The sequence below is a fragment of the Hermetia illucens genome, chromosome 1 (genome assembly GCF_905115235.1).
Source record: "Hermetia illucens chromosome 1, iHerIll2.2.curated.20191125, whole genome shotgun sequence".
Taxonomy (NCBI): Eukaryota; Metazoa; Arthropoda; class Insecta; order Diptera; family Stratiomyidae; genus Hermetia; species Hermetia illucens.
Window position 1 is genome coordinate 155,935,196 of NC_051849.1, and position 23,809 is coordinate 155,959,004.

General features: G+C 41.0%; 1 protein-coding gene across 1 annotated transcript in view; it reads right to left on the bottom strand.

The window, feature by feature from the left end:
• LOC119647299 (serine/threonine-protein phosphatase PP2A) overlaps positions 1 to 22,174 on the bottom strand; it is an 86,140-nt gene extending 63,966 nt beyond the window's left edge. The window contains exon 1 of the mRNA XM_038048202.1: positions 21,308 to 22,174. Within this exon, the coding sequence (XP_037904130.1) occupies positions 21,308 to 21,409 (102 nt within the window). The 5' untranslated portion in view covers positions 21,410 to 22,174. The remainder of the gene's footprint in view (positions 1 to 21,307) is intronic.
• Between the last annotated feature and the right edge of the window lie 1,635 nt (positions 22,175 to 23,809).

Here is a 23,809-nt window from a genome sequence, read left to right on the forward strand (position 1 = left end):
AAGCGATCTCCCTTCGTACGATCCATTTAAAAAAATCATTGAACACACAAACAGCACAATACTTACAACAAAATATAACTGAGTATAACTTGAACGCCTTTCAGTGCTCACTCTAGACTGGATTATCCTTTTTATTCCAAACAGCAAATAAGTTTAGACAATTGATTGGTTTTCCATCTTTTTATATTTATACCTGTGTTCGAATTTATAAGGCTCAGGTAAAAAATTAACCGGTAAACAAAGATTCGATGCTCTTTCTCATCGAGTACTCTAACTGCGGCTGCAAACTCCTTACCTGTTTAACCCTGTAATTTCTGAAGGACTCGGAATATCGGAAAATCCCTTTGCCCACATATTCTCCACTATATATAGATACAATTCATGCAAAAAAAAAAAAATCGATTTCTCCAACCCGACACACGGGATGACCCCCTTAAGGAGCAGTGTCCCGTTAAAAGCCCTGCTAGGGTTTTCATGTCCCACTTCTTAAGGGACAACAAAAATGGCGCTCTAGTGGCACTACGCTCTTTCACAAGGATTTTCGCCTGCCGACAGAGTCCAAATTTCCCACTCGGCTGGGTGAATCCTTGCAATTTCACCCTTCAGAGTAAACTTGACAGTAGATGGTCGGATTCCCAGAGCTGGTTCTGAACCCACCATTGTGGATTCAGACCCACGGCAGGCCAGTCTGTCGGCCTCCTCATTACCAGTGATGTTAGAGTGCCCCGGCATCGATATCAGGAATGTTTCGTTCAATCAGCCAGGTTTCAGCAGCACCTGATGACAACTCCACACCAACTGGCTTGATATCTCGTTGCTATTTAGTGCTGATAATGCCGCCAGACTGTCGGAACAAATTCGAATGGTGCCGCAGACATTCTTCTGCTGCCAATGAAATGGCATATATCTCCGCCTGGAATATGGTCGTCGTTTTTCCGAAGGGGTCGGGTCAGTTCTATAATCGGATTCTCCGAGAACACCTCTGCGCCGATCCATCCTCCATGACTAACCCGCCGGTAGATCTGAAAAGACTCATGGCCATTTGTCGACCATTCTTCTCTTTCGGTGATTACGACAATGTATGTCTTTTCAAAGACAAATCTGGAAATCATATGATCGGTCGGCATCAGGGCTACCGGATGTTTGTCAACGAATTTCCAGATAGACGCATGACAGTGATTGGCCGCCTTTCCACGCCCCAACGGTATCGAGCCTGTATGCGTCATTGGCTGCTTTCCGTTTCACTTCCAAGTGAATGGGGGTAAATTTAGGAAAGCTTCTAGTGCCGCAATCGGCGTAGTACTCATTGCTTCAGTAATACTTAGGCAACCAACTCTCTGAATCTGAGTTAGCAGCTTCCTGCTGTTAGCAAAGTTCAATCTAGCCACCAGACGATGCATGCATATATCAAAATGGGTTTTATTATGGATGTATACATCCAGTATATCCGTTTTGGTGAAAGACCCCAGATCCTACCTATCGCGTTTCTACAGCACCAGAGCAATCTGCAGGATTTCTGATATTGTTCCTGGATATGATACTTCCACGTTACCTTGGAGTCGAAATGTACTCCTAAATAGTTGACTGTTTGTGCCAGCTGGATTTCCACCCCTGCTAAGGTGATTAGCGTATACCTGCCCCACCTGACGTTCCTAGTGAACATAACTAGTCCAGTCTTCCTAGCGTTCACCGTGAGTCCATTGCGGAGGCACCAACTGTGGATTTCATGCAGAGTTCCATTCAAGAGGTCACATGCTGTGTCCGCAACCTTGCCGGTAATTATTACGGCTAGGTCCTCCGCTAATGCTTGTGCGAAGACTTTTTTGTCCTCCAGGAGCCACAGCAGGGTATCCATTACCAAAAGCCATAACAGTGGAGAGAGACCCCTCCCTGTGGGCATCCCCTTAGACATCCTGCTTCAATAGACTTCTGGCCGAACAATATGCGGATTTTTCTCCAGTCTAGCATGTGAATGATCCAACTGATTAGCAGTGGTTCGATTCCATGCTGTCTTGCCGCATCACAAATAGCCGCGAATGAGGCATAATTGAAGGCAACCTCGATGTCAATGAATGCACCTAAAGCGTATTCTTTTTCAAACATCGCCTTTTCAATTTTTGCCGTAAGTTCATGGAGTGCTGTATCCATGGATTAGTCTTTCTGGTAGGCGTTTTGGCTATGGTGAAGTGGCTTAGGAAAGTGTGCATCCCTTATGAACCGATCTACTATTCTTTCTAGTCCTTTTAGTAGAAAGGACGGTAGACGGATCGGTCGGAAGTTTTTTGCGTCTGTTTAGGTGGGTTTCCCTGGTTTGGGAATTAATAACACCTTCACATCACGCCATTTAATTGAAATATAAGCGTGTGCTAGGGATGCTCGATATATATTCCGAATATGTATTCTCTTTATGACTAGCGCAGGAATGATGCCATCCGGACCTGCAGACTTGTATCTATGGAACGAGTTAAATGCCCATTTTACTCACTCCAGTGATACTACTTTGCATGCCAGATTCCAGTCTCTCGATTGAGAGCTGTATGCACCTGTTGGTACCGAGATTAGATTTTGGATGCTGCCTGGGAAGCTGCCTCCAGCTAGCGCCTGAATCACACTTCAGAGTACGATTGAGGAGCATCCTTGTCGTTCTTCTCTCTTTTGCCAAATCCGAGTGCCAGCATGGTGTTTTACCCTTCTTTGGCATCTTGAGTGGACAGATTTCTTCGAAAGCTTCTCTCATGCCAGTTGTGATCATCTGGGTTATCTTGTCAATTCCCTCAAGAGATTTGATGCGCTTCCCAGGAATCGTGACTCGGGCTTTCAATTCTATTTTGTACCCAATCTGTCTTCCGCGGATTCCGAAATGGAGTGGGTGGAGGTGGATCCATGCCTATTACAAAATCAATGCGTCTGTAATCCCAAATTAAGGATTTGCAATTTGGTTCCTACTAGATACTCGAGTAGACTCGATCCTCTTGCATTGCGCGTTGACTTCACATCCTGATATTATCCCCATGCCTCTACTTTTGGCATATTGGATAGCTCTGATGAATGTTCCACTGGGAACGCCTTCTGCGTCCTAGAGAAAATATGCAGAGCGCCATAGTATCTCTTTGACTCCCTGTTGACTTTTTATGGTTAGCTTAGTCGATGTGGTGGCGCCATCACATAGGTCGTTAACTAAATTAGCCTAAAAGTCTTTTGAGATTACCATGCAGAAGCGCGGTTGATCGCTTCCATTGGCATACAACAGATCATTATGTTGGAAGTTTAGGCCCCTAACTACCCCAGCAACAACCCACGGTTCTTGTATGATAAAAAGGTCCTTAGATTTCACTACCTTAGCAAATTCACTGTTTGACATCATTAATAATACTCTTTTTGGGGCACATTATAGACCTAGTGCTATAATTTACTGAATACTAGAGTTATATAATTTATATATTACCTAAAGGAATACTAGAAGCTGTTCCCTGTGACAAGGAGATGCGAGTGCCTTGTGTCACTGAGAACTCATCTTAAAGGACGTTTGTTTCTAGTGTAGTATCAATAATCTCCCATTTTCTATAAAAAAATCTGTCAGGTATTTTTATTTCTAAATTACCGCATAGAATGCCAGAATGAAAATAAAAATACTAAGAGAATTCACGGTCAACAATGACGTTTACCTGCATCAATTTAAATGAAAAACTATGCAAAGAAATCCATATCGGGTCCCATGGCGACAGTGCCCTCTATATGTTGTTGAATATACTTTCGTCGAATCCATTACCAGCAAGGCGTAGGAACTAATTCCTTATTCATCGCATCCTCCCACAAAACTGTCTAGGGATTATCACGTCAATCTCTAGCTCAAAAGCAAGGAAATGAATAACGTTTACAGCGATTTAGATCACCTGCTGGATGATATCAAGTTGTGAATTGCCTCTGAGAATAACAACTTCTTTCCCAGTGCAATCCAGAAATATTTTTTTAAAAAAGGGAGAACCTTATATCCAAGTTCAGGGCTTTTATTGTATTGCATTGTTGAAACGTTGAAACACCTTTTTCCTAGCGAGGTTTACTAATCCGATTGCAACATACTGAGCAGTAAACTTATACACAGTTGGGTTTTCTATCGTTAATATTTTTTTTAAAGAATTCGGGGCAATAAGGAGGACATACTTAAACTAGTTAGTGCACGTCAACTGAAATGCTGACATTCAATCAATTCCACCATCTAACCGTTAAACATGAAAACGTCAAAAACTCCGTAAAACACTTCCAGGACAGCAGCCACTTTAACAATACCAGAAATTCTAAAGAAAAGCCTTATGTTTTTATCCTTAGACTTCATTTCCGTTAACGAAATGAAGTTACTTCGAAGGATTTTCGCATTGAATTAATTCTTTTAATACGTCGATTCGGAAAACTTCCTTTGCGCATCACTGCAAATTTTGCATTTTTGGGAATTTAAGGAAAGATTGTGCAGATTTCTAGTTGACGAATACTCTTCCATGGTGTCTTCGTTTTAACTCTGAAGAAGCCATATAGTTACATGTAAATATAAGGCAGTGCCCTGCTCTTCTTCATATTTGCTACAGATAACCAAGTCCGCCATTGTGACTTTGTCCAATGTTATAGCTTAACGAGGAACGTTTCATTAGAGTTCGCTATATCGATGAACGCACGAGTTGATTTTTTTTCACCAAATATAGTCATGTGAGGTATCAAATTATAATAAAGGTCTCGGTTAGTACTTTTCGAAGCCAGTCTTGATTTCGACATTTGTTGGAAAGGTGGGGAGTACGGAGGGTTGAAATTGATAATTTCTTTAAGGGGGCCATTCTCAGAAACTACCGAACCGCAAAATCTGAAACAAATCAGGAGGCTGCTACTATATGGAGCCTGGGCTCCGAAATACCTTCCATACCGATATCTGTTTAAATTAAGTTAATAATAGTATATTACTATAATTTTTTTGTAATTGGCTAGAAACCTCCCCTTAAGATCGTCCTAGCACCACGATTCAGTGATGTAGGCTATAATCTAGAGCATGATCTTACCAAGTTTGTTGGAAATCGCACTTTTACTAGCAAAGTTATAATACGTCAAAGTTGGTGCTTCTTTGAAAATTGAAGACTATGAATCTCAATATCACCCGAAAGTGGATACTCTCACATAATATATGGATATATTACATCCTACGTACTAAGAAATACACAAAACCTTTCGTACCTGAAGCGTCCAGCTTCCGATTTCCCGACTTTTTCTTTCTTGAATAACTAATTTTGAACACCCAAGATCAGCTACTATCCATATAGTCTCGAATATACTCTCGCTTCACAGCACAAAAAAACATATTCATTCAGAAGATAAGGACCCAACTTACCATCAGAGTCAAAAGTGGGCAGTTATCTTAACCTCATTGAATTGAAGAAGGATCTCATATTCATTCGATTAAATGACTCATTCTCAAACTTACAGTCATCGGCAAATTATAAAAAAAGAAAGTATGACTAATAATCACCATGGCCCCACAAAAATTAAAAACTAGTTTGTAAGAACCCAACAACGAAGACCTCATGTGATGCCGTTTCACGTAAATATGTTTATTGCAGCAAGGTCGATTGGATCATAGGTGAATGAATAACGCACTCACACATGAGCAACACACAATAGGCCGGCCGCAAGTGCATTAAGACCAGACCAAAACCGAATTCAATGAAGTTACGTAAAGACAGTGATTATTATACCTATATGTGTAATAAAAACAGATATCGACTTTCAAAAGATCAAAATGGATGACTTCGCCATGTGTATAGAAAAATTATCAAAGGCAATATTCTGAAATGTTCATGTGATACAACACGATAGATATTTATAAGTAGAAACTTTTTATCAGAATTCAACGGGCATATATATAATCTACAATGATGTAATCAAAAAAGCAATAAAGCTCAAATGAAGAGAAGTTCAGATTTCCCTGTTTGTTGTGTACATTAGTGAACCTAAAGGTATCGTTTTCGCTTCCTGCAACGAAAACTATCTTAATTAGACACACCAGGCGACTATTGTATTAATTAGGCGAAGCACATTAGACGAGTTGCGTGTGGAGAAATTTCTTCTATAGTTAGTTCCATGTTTGGGAAAATGCTAATAATAATGGTTGTGTATAGTTAGTTATAGTTTTGTTTATTTTGAAATAAGTCTTTCATTTGCCTTATGAAGTATTCATTTGTATGAATACGGTTAAGCTGAAAAGACTAATTTAGGGAAATAGAGGAAATGAACAGAAATCAGTCCCTGACACCAAAACACAGTATATATTTCTTTCTCCTTGAACTATGTATTCGTAAAAAATATAACTTTTAGGCGTATGACTCACACCACCCTGGACAATTTACATAAAATAGAGCCATAACTGCACTTTGGATATTTGCAAACAGACTAAATAATTATTCTACGTTAATAATGATGATTGATGGTAATTTCATTAGCTTTTGGCAGAATTGGCATCACTTTGACCGTCATGCATCAATGTCCCATTTATAAGTAATTGCGCATGATCTCAGATAATTAACACTTGTGCGGAATTTCAGTGAACGCAAACACCAAAGAATGCATCATTTCTTCGAAATGAGGAGGTGGTTTCTACAAATCATCATACAAAAGGTGACATTGCAACATTCTAAAATTAGATGCCTTTTCTCCAGTTCCCAAGGAAAACACTAATATCGAACAGAGAAATTTACAATATGATACAAGAAACCTTCGCTTTTCGCCACCAGCATTCATATCGAAGCCCAGAACCAAGCCCGGTGGATTAGGAAATTACCTAACAAAGTTCTTCTGATAACAGAATTAAATGGAAATACTTTTTTCTTAGGCACTGCCCTCGACAAGAGTCTTACACACAAGTCAGACAGATAGATATGTAAGCTGTTGAGCAAAAAGAAGGCTACCCAAGCCGAAGAGGAGAATACACATCTTTACCGTATAAGATTCAAAGATCCTAGCGACGGACCAGCATCAAGCAAATGCGGCGACATTCGAGCCCCTACTCGTTTAACACCGATGACTAACTCACCAAACCACGTCTCAAGGGTAGTCTTTTCCCAGGACACAGAGAGCTACTGCGAAAACTAAATAACAGAAAGCTGTACGGCCTGTAGTTCTCGATAAGCAAGTCAAACGTTATGAGAAAATTATCTGCACAAATCACTGCGGGTCATGCAGAATGGCTTTCGACATTGGAGAGAGATTTACTTCGTCCGATGGAAAAGAGAGATCAGCCAAAGTACATTAAAATTTTCTAAAAAGCAACCAAATACGCGAAAAGCATGAACATTTTGGATTTGACAACCGTCTCAAATTCTCTAAGTTATGGAGCTATCTAACTGCTCCTGAATAATCTACCAGAAGATCGTCTTAGACGTTGCAAATCAGGCTAGTTAGCACCTGAAGGAGTCTCTTTTTAAGATCAATTTCTTAGCCAATACCGCCAGCTTTAAATGTGAATAAAATTCTAACTTTAGCAGATACCATCAATGAAAAAAATCAATGTAAACTTTTCATTAAAAGGCAAATAAGTCAATGTTGATGCCACGGGGCAAATAATTTTCCAGCAGTAATAGGCGGGGATCATTCATAAACATGGACAACCTCTTACTTCACGAAACTCCTAAACTATCCCAATTCTTCAGCAACAACGTCAATTAAACGTCTGGAATCAAACAAAACACAGGGCTTAGACGACATACCAGCAAACTCCTGAGAACTGCCGAATTGTTGGTACGAAAAAGGCGAATTCCGATGTGTCTAAAATTAAGCGGCATTCAGGAGAAAGATGTTCAGTTCGTCTCCATTAATATTGTGAGACCGCCGCGGGAATGAGAAACTATCTTGATTGTAGTTAGATCAGTTCAAGGTCATCATCCTCTTCGCTCCTGGAGCAATCAGAATTGAATAGTAGAATGAATGGTGAATTGTGAAAGCCAAAAAAATTAAAGTCTGCATAAAAATATTTGCTATTGATATTTTCGTCCAGGAGACGAATCCTTGATTATTCGGAATGCCTTCAAGGAAAGGAAACCACTGTTCGCCATTTCCATTACAACGTGAAATTGACAAAAAATGACTTCAATATATGATTATTTCTGATGACCCCAGATTAGCTTCTTAAATGTCACACATTGTCAATTCTCGGGTGGTTGAGCAAAAATACCAATGACACAGAGTGCAATTTGTAGAAAAATGCTATAATAATTTGGAAAGCATGGAAATACCAAACCAATAACAATAAATAAGCACGACCTCAACTGCCCTTCGAATATTTGTTTTCGTAATTAAATAGGGTTCGAGACATTTCATTCCATAATTACCTATGACGCATAAACAATTCCGACCTCGGCAACAGTAGAACAATTTCGAATAGTAAAAGTTGAATATTCATGCAAAGACGTTTAAAACAAGCAGCCCTCAATCCTTCCTCAATGTTTACAAATTCGAAAAGATTTAATTCATAACTACTATGAGAGTAATGTCATCGTCTTAACCCGAAAAAAAAAACTTTACAAGTCAAAAAAGGATTGAATTTTCGGATGAGGAACTTAAAATTCTGGGTTCTCCATAATTATGTAAAACTTCCGAGCTAACGGTTTCTATCTTTGATAGTCTGGCCTTCTCGGAGCACACAAGCGATAAGAAAAGGAATACCGGCTTTCGACTGACCGGAAAAATCCCAAAAAAGGCAAAAATTATGAATATTAGGATGATTTGTCTGTAAATAATGATATTCAAGGAAAAAGATTCCAATTCGTGAACACTTATAATGTACATAAAATACCCTTCTTTCTCGTCGGTGGCCGTCGAATTTTGATATTGAAAAAAATAGGAATTTCCGAATGAATAAGTTTAAACGCAAATATGCTCGTAATTGTACGGAAAGATGGAAAAATTAGTTCAACCGTGATCACCCATGGCAGCCCTCAGCTGAGTTAATAAAAATTCTGGAAACTTTCAAATAAGAAAGTTCAAATGCGGATATCTGTCTGCTTTGTGCCGTACAATCTTTACATCAATATTCCAGGCCATCAAAAAAGAAGATACTGCCATTTCTGCAGAACTGTTGAGGCAGATACGTTGTGATTAACCGCAGGAATAACTTGCAGAAGCGCGTAATAATAAGTAATCTGAGTATTTACCTCTACATTCACCTTATAACTCCCTCTCCGTATTTTGTAAATTGGTCGATCGGGAAACACTCATAGCGCTTCTAGTTTTTATCCATATAAAAATAAAACTAGGTAGCTTGCTCCTACTACAATATATTAGAAGAACTACAAGCATCGGAACGATAACTATTTTTTGTTATCCATTAAGGAGCAGTACGCACCGCACATTGTAGATTTCCTGAAACGTGCTCCAATTCGCTCAAGTTTAAATTGCCGAATGACATGAATTAAAGACAATTCGTCGAAATGGAATCAACTTGTGGTATACAAGACGAACTCAACTCCAACTGTAATTCAAATGCTAATATATTTTTACAAGAGAAGAAATTCAACTCGTAATAATCTAATCGGGCCGCGAGGAATTTCACAAAATCATACCGAGCCAATGATATCCAAATAATTTCGAAAGTAAAAATCCAACTTTTCAGACGAAAAAATTAAAACGCCTACATGAATATTGCCCCCAGTGTGTGATCCAATCCGAAAGCACTTGTCTGATGGAGGCTCAGAGTAACCGCATAATAGACTGAACCATAAGAACCGCCAGTTGGATTGTCGATGACACTACAGGGTGTTAGTTCAACAGCTGTATTGCATCTGAGAGCCGATCGTTTGATAAGAACTTAATGCGAAAGTCAAGGAAAACAGCGGAGAGAACTAAACACTAAATATAGCGGGGCTTCCATACTATCCCAAGATGACGTCGTTGAGCTTTTACTGGTAAACTATCGATTGAAACTTTAAGTCAGAAATTTACTGGCCCCAGCACAAGTAAACAAGATGAATATGGACGAAAAGGATCACAACCGCTATATTTTTTAATTTTTAAGTTGAAAAATAATATCCCGAACAAGCTTAACCTTACAAAATATTTATGTACATAAATGTACAAATTAGTGCGCTTTGAACTGACAACAACAAAGTTGTTAGTCAAACCTCATCCCAAAGATCGCAAATATGTCACAATGAGACAGCTGAATCCAACTTGTATAAAGGATTAAAATTGTTTAAGGAACTAAATCAAAGTGTACAAACAGAATATAGTTTGTTTGTTCAGAAAAATATCACTATTTTCCATTGAATTTGCATATATTGAAATGAAAATAACAATTTCGTAACGTAACGCCCATCTATGGAAACTAACAGTCCTTTTTCAAATAAAATAATTCAAATTTTCCTACTTAGTGAGAGACAATGTCAAATTTTCTTGCTCATTCTATACATCCGCCTTCAATACCACGGCCAGACAAATTTCAGTGAAAAGGCTTCAATCTTAAACCTGTTTACAACACCTGAAGGTACAAAACGAGCTGTTGAAGATGAGAATACCTATTCGAGAAAAATACATTCAAAATTAGAACCGGTTTCCATTTGAACCAACAAACTCGCGATATTGAAAATGCCAGGTGACTAGCTTATTCATAGAAAATTTAATAGCGCAAGTGAAGTCCGGCATTATAATGAAAACATAATAGAATTATTATAATTTCATTTAAATCAAATAAAGATCTTCTGAAAAACAAAAAAAGATATTATTTGGGAACCACGAAGAAAGGACAGTTAATGAATGCACAGTAGCAACAGCATTCAAAAGTGATTATTTCTGGGCCAAGGTTAATGAAGGTTCGAACAATGAATTCCATAAATGCTTCCAATTTTCTGCTTGCATGTAAACGCAACATTTCAAATAGATATATGTATATTCGCTTGCCCAAGTGCACATTTCAACAGCTTTCTTTTTGAGGTGATTCAAAGGGAATTATCTTAAAACGATTCGTTCAGCTCCATTTAGGGCCGTTTCTCTCCAACCACCAATGGTTATAATTCAAAATGATATAAATCAGTTATCTATGATCAAATTGCTTACATTGAAAGTAAAAAGTAGAGACTGCAAAATGGCCTGGCCCTTAATGAACTTTCAAAGATATTAGATTTTAGTCTCCGTTTCCTTTTACTAATTTTCTTCAATTGACTAAATTTATATTTTTGGCTCTTGCTTCAAGTTGGACAAGAAGAAACTAAGAATATAGCTATTATACATGAGCCAATATTGGGATCAGTTTGACTTTTGATTACCTTTTCGGTTGAGCGGTCGCTGCAGTACAAGCAGTATACCTTGTTGCCTTCTTCGCTATAGAAAGAGCTTTTAACAACGTCACTAGCAACGCCATCAAGGAAGCCTTGACCGGTATTGGATTGAAGGGACTATATCCATGCTAAGTACCAGGATAATCCAGTCGGATCTGGGAGGCAACCGCTTGACCAGCTGTGAACAATTCAATTTTACGTACATTGGACAGCAGGGTGGGTGAAGGTGATGGCGAATGCCGACAACTTGGTGACATTAGTATCAGGGATGTTTCTGTCCATTATGAGGGACATCATTAAAGGAGCGCTGCGAAAGGTATGCCTGTGGGCCGCAAGATTCGGACTCAGCATAAACCCAACCAACTGATGCTATTCACCACCAAGACAAGGATACCTGAATTCCATCTACCACGACTGAATGAACAAAGATTGGTTCTTTCCTCTAATGTAAAGTATCTGGATGTAATCCTGGATCCTAAGCTAAATTGGAGATTGAACGTAGAACTGAGGGTTAAGAAGGCCTGTATAGCCTTCTATGCCTGCAAGAGACCCTTTGCAAAAAAATGGGGTCTCCGTCCAAGGATGTTTCCCTGGATGTACACCGCTGTAGTACGTCTGATCCTAACGTACGGCTCTATTGTATGGTGACAGGCTTTGAAGAGAAAAATACAATAGAACGAAGCTTAATAGGATTTAAAGAATCGCGTGTGCAGGTGCTACTGGGGCTCTGCAGTCCTGCCCGGCAGATGCTCTCAATGTATTCCGGCATCTCCTTCCTCTAGACCTCCACATTAAATATGTTGCAGCGTGCAGTGCCGTCAGACTACGTGAGCAACATCCTAGATGAAATACCTCGGGAAATCTGGGCATCCCCCACGGTATGCCACACGCAAGCAGAACTTCACAAGAAACTTTGCTGTTGACCTTCCAACCAGAGCAAAGTGGAAAACCGGCGGCATATTGCAAGACTATGATACAGTATTCTTTACGGACGGATCAAAGATGGCCTATGGAGTCGGCACGAGGGTTTTCTCGAATACACACGGTGCATCCAATTCGTATGGTCTCCCAGGTTTCGCCAATGTATTCCACGCGGAATTACTGGCGATATTGGAATTCTGTCGATGGCTGGAGCGTGATTCGAGCCCCAAGCAGAACATAGCCATTCTGACCGACAGCCAAGTGGCCATCAATGCCATCTTCCCGCCTGGTGGGGCAATGCAGAGACGCGCTGAACCGTCTGGGCGACATGCCCACGGTCACTCTCCTCTGGGTTCCCGGGCATAGGAACATAGAGGGAAATGAACGGGCTGACGGATTGGCCAGGCAAGGCTCTGCTCTTGGCAGTCCTTCGTCGGTCGGTGTTCCGCTGGCGGCTGTCGGGGGCCGAGTCTACTCGCACTACCTAGCAGCCGCGGGCCTGAGATGGCGAAGGATTACAAGCTATGTCAAGTCAAGGATAATTAGGCCCGCTTATAACACAGACCGATCATGAGAGCTCCTGTGCCAGACGCGTGCAAATGCATTCAAGATTACGGCAGTCTGCATGCAGCACTAGCCCACAGGGGACCACGCCGCTAGGCTCGGCATACCCTACAACTCGCATTGCCGAAGCTGCGGAGAAGGAAGGGAAACCCTCATGCACTTTCTCTGCGATTGCCCAGCTCTGGCTAGAGTCAAGCTGCGGACACTGGGTAAACCATTCTTTGGGGACCTCAGAGAGATTTCTAGCTGCAGGGTCGGAGAGCTGCTTTCCTTCGTGAGTGCTGCGGGCTGGCTCTGAAGATCCGAGCCGGCTGGACTCTGCCTCCCTGCTCCCATAACAATAGTCACGGTCTTAGGAGTTTGTGGCATCAAAACGGCGCACCAAAGCGCTAATTGGGCTCCTCGGAGCGGCCAGTGATACCTATCTACCCTACCTTTTCGAAACTTTAATCAAATGAGGTGATTTATGCATAGATACGCTATTAAAAATGTTTACTGCCAAATCGACACTATCCATGAATGCGACAAATATGAATTACAATAGGAAGCCAAAGTTCACTCTTCGCCTCATCCAAAACCGTCAAATTTTGCAACGACAGGAAATTCATCGTAGCGGAAAACGCAAGCCACATATAATTTAAACCAACAAATCAATTGATTTTCTTCCGTCGTAAAAACTTTCAAATTACCCCATTTTCAACACATTCTAAAACGTATTGTCTCTAATTTTAGTTGTAGTTACAAATGTTAATTTATTGCTGCCGAGCTGGCCACAAACCATTTGGAAGTCGCTGCCATTATTCGCGCACAGAAACAGACAAAAGCATATGCAATGCGATTTGCACTGATTCTCATTTCCGCTCAATCATTTGGTATTGCTTGCATTGTTTCGGGGGAGGTTTATGAAAACAATGATTTACGTAATAGTTAAATATCTTCCCCATTTGTATCATTAGCGACGTAATACAGCAACGGTTTTTCTGATGAATAGCCATCACGTAGTTGGTGTATCTTATCAGTATCTCATTTCGCAAAGATCCATCTCAAAGCTTTCGGGATGTTTTCGAGATGCTTCTAGTACCAGTTGAGTTGTTTATGTTTTCAACAATTCTATCGTTTCGTCCTTGGGTTCACTTTTCTTTACCAAGGCTACACGCTCCGGGGAGTGATACTTTCCTTTCATTTTGCTTTGTGTGCGTGTAAGAAAGTATTCTCCTTTCAAGAAGTTAATGTGGGAAGTGGGTGGCAATCTGACACACATATTATGACTTTGATGTCGGAATGTTCCACAGTCGCCGTATCTTAGCAAAGGGACTTTGTTCTTCTAGAAAGATTGTTTCGAACTTAGGGTGGACTGAGAAATGGTTCTGTTGTTTTTCCACTCAGTTTGAGGCTAAGAACAAAATCGATTTACGGCTCATTGAATCAAGAGAATTCACCATTAGGCTCGGCTGCATGTATTTAGTTGTTGCTAACGTTTCACAGGGCTAATTTCAATGAACATTTTCTGTTCATGTTGAAAAGGTACGTGAACATAATTGAACTAAATACTTGAAGCAAACATAAGGCTTCCCTATGCGTAAATCTGTTTTCTTTGCTCCGAAGCTGATGTATTCCTTTGTATTACTTACATAGTTGGGAGGGTAATTTCGAAAAGTACATGCTGGACTTTATTTTAAATGAAGTATTACGATATACGAAAAAGGTTGATATTGCTCATGTCTAAGAAAAAATGTGAACGCAATGGGCAATATTGTGTTAAAGTGAATTAGCATAAGGAAAAGCGTTTTGGCAATAGGTCAAAATGATGGCTTGAGTTATACTCCGATTGCAGAAATTTAGAATAAAAACGGCTTAAAAAGGGAGGATAAACGCGTATTTGCATGCCATGCAAGAAAGTACTATGGAACGCAACGAAGCCATATTTAAACTACTTAAAGCAAAACAAGTTGGATATAAGCTAAATGAGTTCGTAAGGACACTTTTAGGTACCTATTCTTCAGCTAGGAAATAAGCCTTTAAATAGGACCTGACTTGGCTGATAGCTTATAATCTAGCTCAAAATTTCTATTCATATTCGCATTGCCTTCAATAATTACACTCCATCACGATAATTCGTGCAGATACAAATCAACGGCGCAAAAACCGGTATCCGGTCTAGATCTGCTTTACTAAGGAACTCCAGACACCCCGGTTTTGAGACAAGGCCCACCAATTCGATATCCCTAAAAGCTGTCTGAAGTCCTGACCTACGCAATTCCTCCATCTCAGACAGCGTCTGCCTCGTCTTCTTTTTCTACCATAAATATTGCTCTTATAGACTTTCCGGGCTGGATTATACTCATCCATAACGATTAAGTGACCTGCCCACCACAGCCTGTTGAGCCGGATTTTACCCACAACCTGACCATTGTAGTATTACTTATAGATTTCCTCGTTATGTAGTCTACGGAATCGGCTATCCTCATGTAGAGGGCCAACAATTCTTCGGAGGATTCTTCTCTCGACCAAGAATTCGCAGTTTTTTGCTAAGAACCCAGGTTTCCGAAGAATACATAGTCTTGAACAGTAAAAGCTTTGACCCTGTAGTGAGACGTTTAGAGCGGAGCAGTTTTTGTTAGCTGAAATATGCTGTTGGCAACCAACAACCGTGCGCAGATTTAATCGTCATAACTGTTATCGGTTGTGATTTTCGACCCTAGATCGGAGAAATTTTCAACGGTCTCAAAGTTGTAGTCTCCTATCTTTATTGTCTTCGTTTGACCAGTGCGATTTGATGTTGTTCGTTCTTTCGTTTTTGGTGCTTCGTCTTGCCTTCATTGATGTGCAACCCGAGATCTCGCGCCGCCTGCTCAATCTGGATGAAAGTAGACTGTACATTTTTTCTTCCCATGATGTCAATATCGTCAGCGTAGGGCAGTAGGGTGGACTTGTAGAGGATGGTGCCTTGGGCTTGAAGAGGATGGTGCCTTGGGCTTGAAGAGGATGGTCCCTCTCGCACTTATGCCTGCACCGTGAATCACTTTTTCCAGAGCCATGTCTTAGGCCATTGTTGCTATTGAATGGTCTTGAGAGTGATCCTGCTGCTTTTATTTGGCACATTGGTCAGGGACAACCTAGTCAGTCTTATTAATTTCGTCGGGATACCGAATTCTCTCATGGCCGTGTACAGTTTTACCCTGGCTATGCTATCATAGGCGGCTTGAAAGTCGATGAACAAATGGTGCAACTGTTGTCCATATTCCAACAGTTTTTCCATCGCTTACCGCAGAGAGAAAATCTGATCTGTTGCTGATTTGCCTGGAGTGAAGCCTCTTTGGTATGGGCCAATGATGTTCTGGTCGTATGGGGCTATCCGACCTACAAGATAGCGGAGAATATCTTATAGATGGTAATCAGCAACGTGATTCCTCTATAATTGCTGCACTGCGTGATATCCCCCTTTTTATGTATGGGATAGATAATGCCCCGTTGCCAGTCATCAGGCATTGATTCGCAGTCCCATACTTTGAGCATCAGTTGATAAACAACTTGGTGTAATTCGTCGCCTGTATACTTAACCAATTCGACTGTAATTCCATCGGCTCCCGGCGACTTATGGTTTTTAAACCGGTAAATTGCAAGGAGTCTTTCTTCTATGCTTAGTCGTGGCAGCATTTGTCCGTCGTGTTCAGTTGGCGAACCTCCAACTCGCCGATATTTTGGTTGTTGAGCAGTTCATCAAAATACTCAACCTATCGCTCCAATATGCCCATTCTGTCGAAAATCAGATTTCTCTATTTGTTTCGGCAGAATGAAGATCGAGATATAAGGCTGCTGACTTGTTGATAAAACTTCCGCGCTTGGTGCGGTAGCTCCCTGTACTTTTCGAGTTCACAGACTTGTTGATTCTCCCAGGCTTCCTTTTTCCGTCTGTGAAATCGCCTCTGCGCTCGACGAAGTTCGTCATCGTCGTGCGTGCCCGCGTCCTTTGAGATTGCAACATTACTCGGTATGCAGCATTCTGCCGTTCCGTTGCTAGATTACATTCATCATCAAACCAGCCGCTCCGAGTATTCTTGCGGCTGCGGCCAAGTATGTTCTTCAGGTGGTTGTGAAGATCATTTGTTGATGCTTCATCTCGAGAACATCTGTTAGCTGCGGTTATTGCGGCATACAGTTACCCCTTATAGGTGCCACGGAGGACTGTTCATCGAATACATCCAAAATAAGGAAAACAAAATCTTCAAAAGGGATTCATTATCTTAACTTTGATGTTTCATTCTAACAAAGCTGCATTCGATTTTTTTTCAATATCTAAAATGGCTTAAAATCATTTCCTTTTCGGCCAGTTATTGCTCACTAAATAGATAAAAATATCTAAAAAAAATAACACCATCAATAAAACAACACTAAAGTTGAAAAATTTAGATCGACGCCTTTGATGCTGTGCCCATTAATACAGATAGGAAGAGTATGGCAATGAATCAGACTGAGAATCTTGGTTCTATTCTTATTTACCTTCAGTTGGATTCTGTTTGCCTCGATATCTAGATCCAGTAAATTGGCCAAAGTCCAAGGTTCGGGGTGAGAGCAATAAATTGCCATCAACTTAGTTTAGAAGTTTAAGAAGAAATCCCGACAAGACAACATGAAGGTCGCCACCGATAACGAGGAGGAATAGCTTTGGGCTATAAATTCATCTCAAATCTTACCTCGATACAGCACCCTATTCACACCGTCGAAAATTGTTCGAAATAGACGAGGAGCAGGGTTAACAGGAATCTAAAGAGGTTTCTAAAAAGACCCTGCGAACGTGATAGTAATAGGTAATCTGAATGCCAACATAATTACTCGAACATATGAAAACATAATCTTAGGAACCACAATAACAATGGTGAAAGTAAAAAGTTTGTGGCTTTCCAGTCTTTTCATTGGCGGTACATTATTCGAACATAGTTTACCATAAGATCAGTTGGGATTCAACTGACCGGCTACTTTTACGTTTACGACTATATCGCGTCAGAAGTAGAAGTTGCTGTTTGAATATGCACAACAAGAGAGGCGCTGGTATTGACTTTGAACAACGTAATCATATGATGGTCCCTTCCTATCCTCTTGCCGAAAACTTCCGCATCTACTCACAGGAGCGACGAACTTCGACCTTCCCAGGTCAACGCGATCTTCTTAGAACTGTTCCTCCGATCTGAAATGGAACGGTCTCGACCATCAATGCCCTTAAGAGGGGTAAAACCTTTGCTACAATAATAAACTTGACATAAACCAATAATCAATTGAATCCGACCGTCAAAAGCATAATTTTTTTTTTGGAAGGAGTCGTTTATTCGGAGTTTACTATACAGAATTAGTCGTTAAACCAAGCTTTCTACCCGGCAGTTTTCAAAAGATCGCGCAACAATTTCCGGTCGATTGCTTACAATAGGACAACTGGTTTTTCCATCTTAATATGGTTCCGGGCTACACAAACTGTACTCAAATTTTTACCAATACGAAACGATGCATGTGCTCCTTCTCATCTAATCACCTTTATTGAACAAAACCTAGCAAAAAGACTATCATCATGGTGGAATGAAAATCCGTTTGATCTCAAAAAGATGCATGAGGACTTGTTTTCATTAAGAATAAAAACTAAAGTGTGTTAACGTAAAGGCACTTCATTCAAGACCGTAGCAGTGGACTACGAGGAAGGATATCAGCTACTACCGCATAGCATCACGATAAAATTTTCCCATGGCTGGTGGGGATATATCGCAGATATACTCATATAGTATTCAGGCGCTAATATCTGGGGACGCATATGGTGATGTCCGCGAAGGATTTCAGGCCAAAAGGCCTTATCCCTTTTATGTTGAAAATCTAAAAACTTTTCTTAGACCTCTGTTTAAGTACGATTATGGAAAGACAGCTTCTTTCCAACTCTCTCTCTCTATCTTAAAGGTAATTCTACGAACACTGCTCTTCATGAGGTTAATAGTTATGGATGAATTCTTGGGAGAATTTAACCTGGGCGTTATAAAAGTGGCAGCATATACCGACAATGTTGTATTGACAACAGGGATGTTTCCCCATCATTATCAGCGGGATTAGGAGGCAACGATCGGAAAGATGACCCTGCTATTTATGCAATCCGAACTTGGCATCCAACCAAAACCAATCTGATGGTATTCAACAAAAGCCGAAGATAGTAATAGTTCCATCCCCCCGAATAGAGGGACAAAAACCACCGCTTTCTGCTAATGTGAATTATATTGATTTATCGTGGTTGAACGCTAACTCTTAAGAAAACCGGCGTACCTTTCGAAAAATCCTCCGTAGCTTTCGAAAAATCCGAAAATTCCGTTTATCTGCCGCACCCGTATAGTAAGTAGCAAACGGTAAAGCCATTTCTGATAAAAGTGCGTGTAATGAACAGACAGACACTGAACTAATTTTAGGTTTGGTTTTACACAAGAAAGGTGATTATGAGAAAAATAGGAAGGCCTTATTCATACATTTAATTTGTTCAGTTTAGGGATGAAGCGGTGCCTATTTCGAAATCACCTATATATCTCCAGCTCACCCCTTTCTAGAGTATAGTGCATGCACACAAACTTTCCTTTCACATTGTTTTTTTCACAAAAGAAGAATTTTCAATTATGGAAGAAAAGGGCGAGTTTCCTCTTCTCAACATCGTGGCGATCACCCCCCTTCTTAACCTTCAAACGAAGGATTTTATAGTAAATTTTGATTTGTCTGCATCACTATCGGAGGAGATGGTAAGGAGGACGGGTAAGAGCAAGGAAAATACCTCACCTTTCTACCTGCCCTAGAAAGCCCTTTACGGTCACTACTTTCTAAAAGCTATGGCGCGCTGAAAAAGGGGCTTTCCTCGTATCATTAATAAGTCCGAGGTGACATAACCTTTCTAGGAGACCTTCCTCTTCCACACCCTCCCTTCTTTCCGTGGGTGGCGCTATAAAACCAAACTTTCCCATGATAATCAAAATATCCCTTTTGATGCGCCATAACGTTTTAAAAATAATTCTATCGTTTTGACATGGAAAAAGCCGCACCTTCCGGCACCATAGCTTTTTTAATGGAAGCTAAAAAGAGGGAGCCTTTTCCTTCATTTGGTTTCAAATGCGCTTGTGCCTCAGTCCCGCTATCATCATAGTTAATGCTGTTGAAGCCATGTATTTCCTGCAGCATGATCCACAAATATCCATGACACAACCTGGATTCGAACCCAAGACAGCGAGATCGATGAGATGACCCTTAATCAGCTTCTTCATCACAACATCCACTTAGATTAGAATTTAAACTGAGTTTACTGAAATGTAAAATGCAGCGGGAACTTATATATTAATATCAAAGAGAACTGGCGAGCCTAGAAACGTACGTTGTACCCATTTGAAAACATGTTTGAAGCGACAAGCCATTGTTTTTCTAGTGGTTAACATTGAACTTTTAGCTGTGGAATTTTCCAATCAAATCTGAAAATTCAATTGTTCGATCCATTTGCCACCCCCACATTAGCACATTCTTCCTGTTTCCATTGTAAATGTAAGCATGCTAAGAGCACTTCAAGCTAACGTGCACGAAAACAGAGCAGCGCACATGGATACAGTCTAAAATCTAATAATAACCCTTTTCACTTTCGTTCTTGTCTGAATTAATCATACACAAACGAGAATCGATGACATGCCTCCACCAGGGTTGGGGGGAACGACAAAAGGACGTCCGATCCAAGCGACAACTCAACCGTCCAGTAAACGTTTCAAAGCGCTTTTCGCCTCAATTTGCAATGTTTTGTTTACAAAATGTGACTCAGCCGCTCAGAAATTGCTAATTTGTCATTCGGCGATAAGAAATACAAAGATTGGTTGGCTAATGCACCCAGGCACGAAGCAAAGCTAGCCCCGCCAGGCAACAAGCACTTGGAATCACCACATTTGCCGCAAGGACTCGATATTGACCAGAAGAACTTCCGGATGGAAAATAGAAGGAAAAAAAATCGATTATTTGACAACAACCACGGCAATGTGGCGAAGGAAAATCCCAAAACAAAAAATTACATCACCGCACGGAGCTTCACGAAAGCATCGCGGGGTCGCCCTTCGCCGACACCAAACGGTAGCGTTGATGAGCCAAAGGCCAAGAGCCGCATCAATTCCGTAGAAGTCGGCGAGTGTCGCCTGCTTCTGTGTCTGTCACAGATCCACCTTCCCCCATCCCAGTCTGACCGCTTGAACGCCACTGGCTGACCGTACGCAACGCGGCGCGACTGAATTGTGCGAATTTTCTAAATTTAAAATCGAAGGTGAGCCGCTCAGATTTGTAGGACGTTTTTGCCCGGCCCGAATAGCGACGCTGGTGGCAGAACAGGTTCATTGCTACAGAATGAAAATCCGCGAGTTTTCCTGGCGAGCGGGCGATCTTGGTCTGCTGGCAACAATGTTCTTCCGCGAAAATCAAGCAAAACACACCCGCGGCCCGGGGCTAAACCGGGCGAATGATTCTAATGGGCTGAGCCCGCTATTTACCTTATCGCACAAGGTTTTCACTTGCGTCTCCGTCAGCTGGTTGCACTCGTTCAACTGCTCGATCCACTGGTCCAGATCCTTGGTGATTTCTTTGTCCTCCATCGTCGGCGACGTCGCTATCCTCACGCGGCCCGCTGTAGACTTTTTCCCGGCACACGGTGGCTGGCTGGCGAACGCAGGCCTCTTTCACACACGTCGTACTCGGATCACACTCTCGAAAACCCGCGGCCGAGCTCCAAACTCAATTCCGCCCAAAAATTACAACACAGCAAAATCACACCGCACACGGCCGCTGACACGGAATTCCTATTACGTTTTGCGGAAAATATGACTCAAACGATTCACACAAACGATGACGGCGCCGATAAGAATTTTCCAATTCTGCTGATTTTCCGTCTGGCTCAGATTCTACCGCACAAATGCACTTTGCGATTAAATACTGCAAGAAAATCGCGATCCCGTTGCGTGCGATTGATTATCTGGTCGTTGCCGTTGGCCCGGATAAGAACTTTTCTGCTTGTCTGCCCGTTCGGTTTTCCCTAGTGCGGTGGCGGCGCTCGTTTCCAACACTTTTTCCTGTAATTCTCCTTCGACACGGCGACGTGCAGAAAGAAAAACACTCACAGAACACTTTGGTCGGATTGCGTGTTGTTATGTCGTGATTGGTACCTTCGTATCGGATTTGTATCCCACAAAAATGAACGAAATGAAAATGTTTCGACGCGGGTTTTGTTTGCAAGTTTTCAGAGAAAAAATCCCACGAAATGTGAAGGCAAGCACACTCGCCTCTTGAAACTTGAAACAAAATGGCCGCAATCACACAAATTACAAGACTTGCGTATGTGACGTCAGGTTTTTGGCGTTGCCTGCCAAAATGGCTGCTGAACGAATGAACACGGCGCGCTGTAACGGGCGATAGCAGCGACATGGAAATTGTGCAGCGGTCGAACAGGATATTACAGATTGAGCAATATTTGAAAAATTGAACGGGGAGGAAAGTTTTTAGAACAGTAGTGGGAAATAGAAAAATGAAAAGTTTTTTGCAACAATTAGCTTCCATTCACATGCAAACTATCAATAACTGACTTTTAATATGTTAAATTAGACTTGACTGGATGTTGCACAATGCGGATTACCTGGAAATAGGAGGTCTTTAATATTGTACCGGCAAAGAATTTTTTCATAATTAAACAAATTCTTGGTCTGTTACCAAAATCAAACGCCGATATTTTCCAACTGGCACAAATTACATCTATTTTAAGACAGGGTAGACTATCCAAGATGTTGCGATTTTAGTCGATAGCCAGGTGACTATTAAGGTATTCAAGTCCAACTGTCTTAACAAACTAGATGCACTTGGCTCGCACAATAGTCTAGATACTCTGGGTCAAATGGGTTAGAAGCCAGCGAGGCCATTTATGGACCAGAACTTTTCGACCAAATCGGGAAAGGGGTTCAAAGTCATGACAATAAGGAAGGAAGAGGAACGAATAAGGGAACTATACTTATCGAGAAAATTGGTGGTCACAGGATTGTTTAAACCTCATCAAAAGAGCATTACAATGGTAGTGTAAATACTCAAGAGTCACTGTACGCTGAACTAGCCCCTGGGAGAATATTTGGTACCAGGTGGTAAGCTGATAAGCTCTAACACACTTCATCGCCCTGATCCAATTGAATTGTTGCGCAATTATTAGCCAATAAAGGCAACTATCTTCCAAATCGATTTTTTACATAAAACTTTGGCTAACTAACCACTTCCTTGTTCAAAACATTATCATTATAATTAACCAGGATGTTTACGTGACAATGTCGTCGGCCAAACTGGGATAACTGATTCCATTGCATGGTAACCCTCAATCAAATTGTCGCCCTTTTCCATTCTGTGCCTTATCCATTAGCATTTCGGCCTTCTGATCAACAAGTCCACCGATAGTTGGTCCTTGCAACAAGCACAGATACTTATTTGCATCGAGAATTTAACATGAACAGATTTTTGTGCGTCTTACAATATTGACAAAATGTTTTGGTAACGAACTGCGATGCATGGGTGTGGCATCCCAGGATCCTTTTCCCAATCCAATTAGGGGCTGTAATAAATGAAGGCCTCTTGAGAGATAACCTGGGCCGAATTAGCATACAATGAGCGAAAGCAAATGATTAGTCTGTTTAATACATTCATTATCAAGGTCCTATGAACAAAACTTCCAACAGAATCCATGATTTGTTTCGAAATTATTTACCACTATAGAATATATAGAATAGATTATACATAGAAATGGAGCTAACACGTAGTGCGGCAATTATAGAGGAATCATGTTGCTGAATACTATCTATAGGATATTCTCCGCTATACCAAAGAGGTTTCACACCAGGCAAATCAACAACAGATCAGATTTTCTCTCTGCGGAAAAATTATTAGAATATGGAAATCACTTATAACGTCGGCCAAGAGTACATTCACTCCTGACTATTGCGGCTCTCACCCTTATACAGGATGCT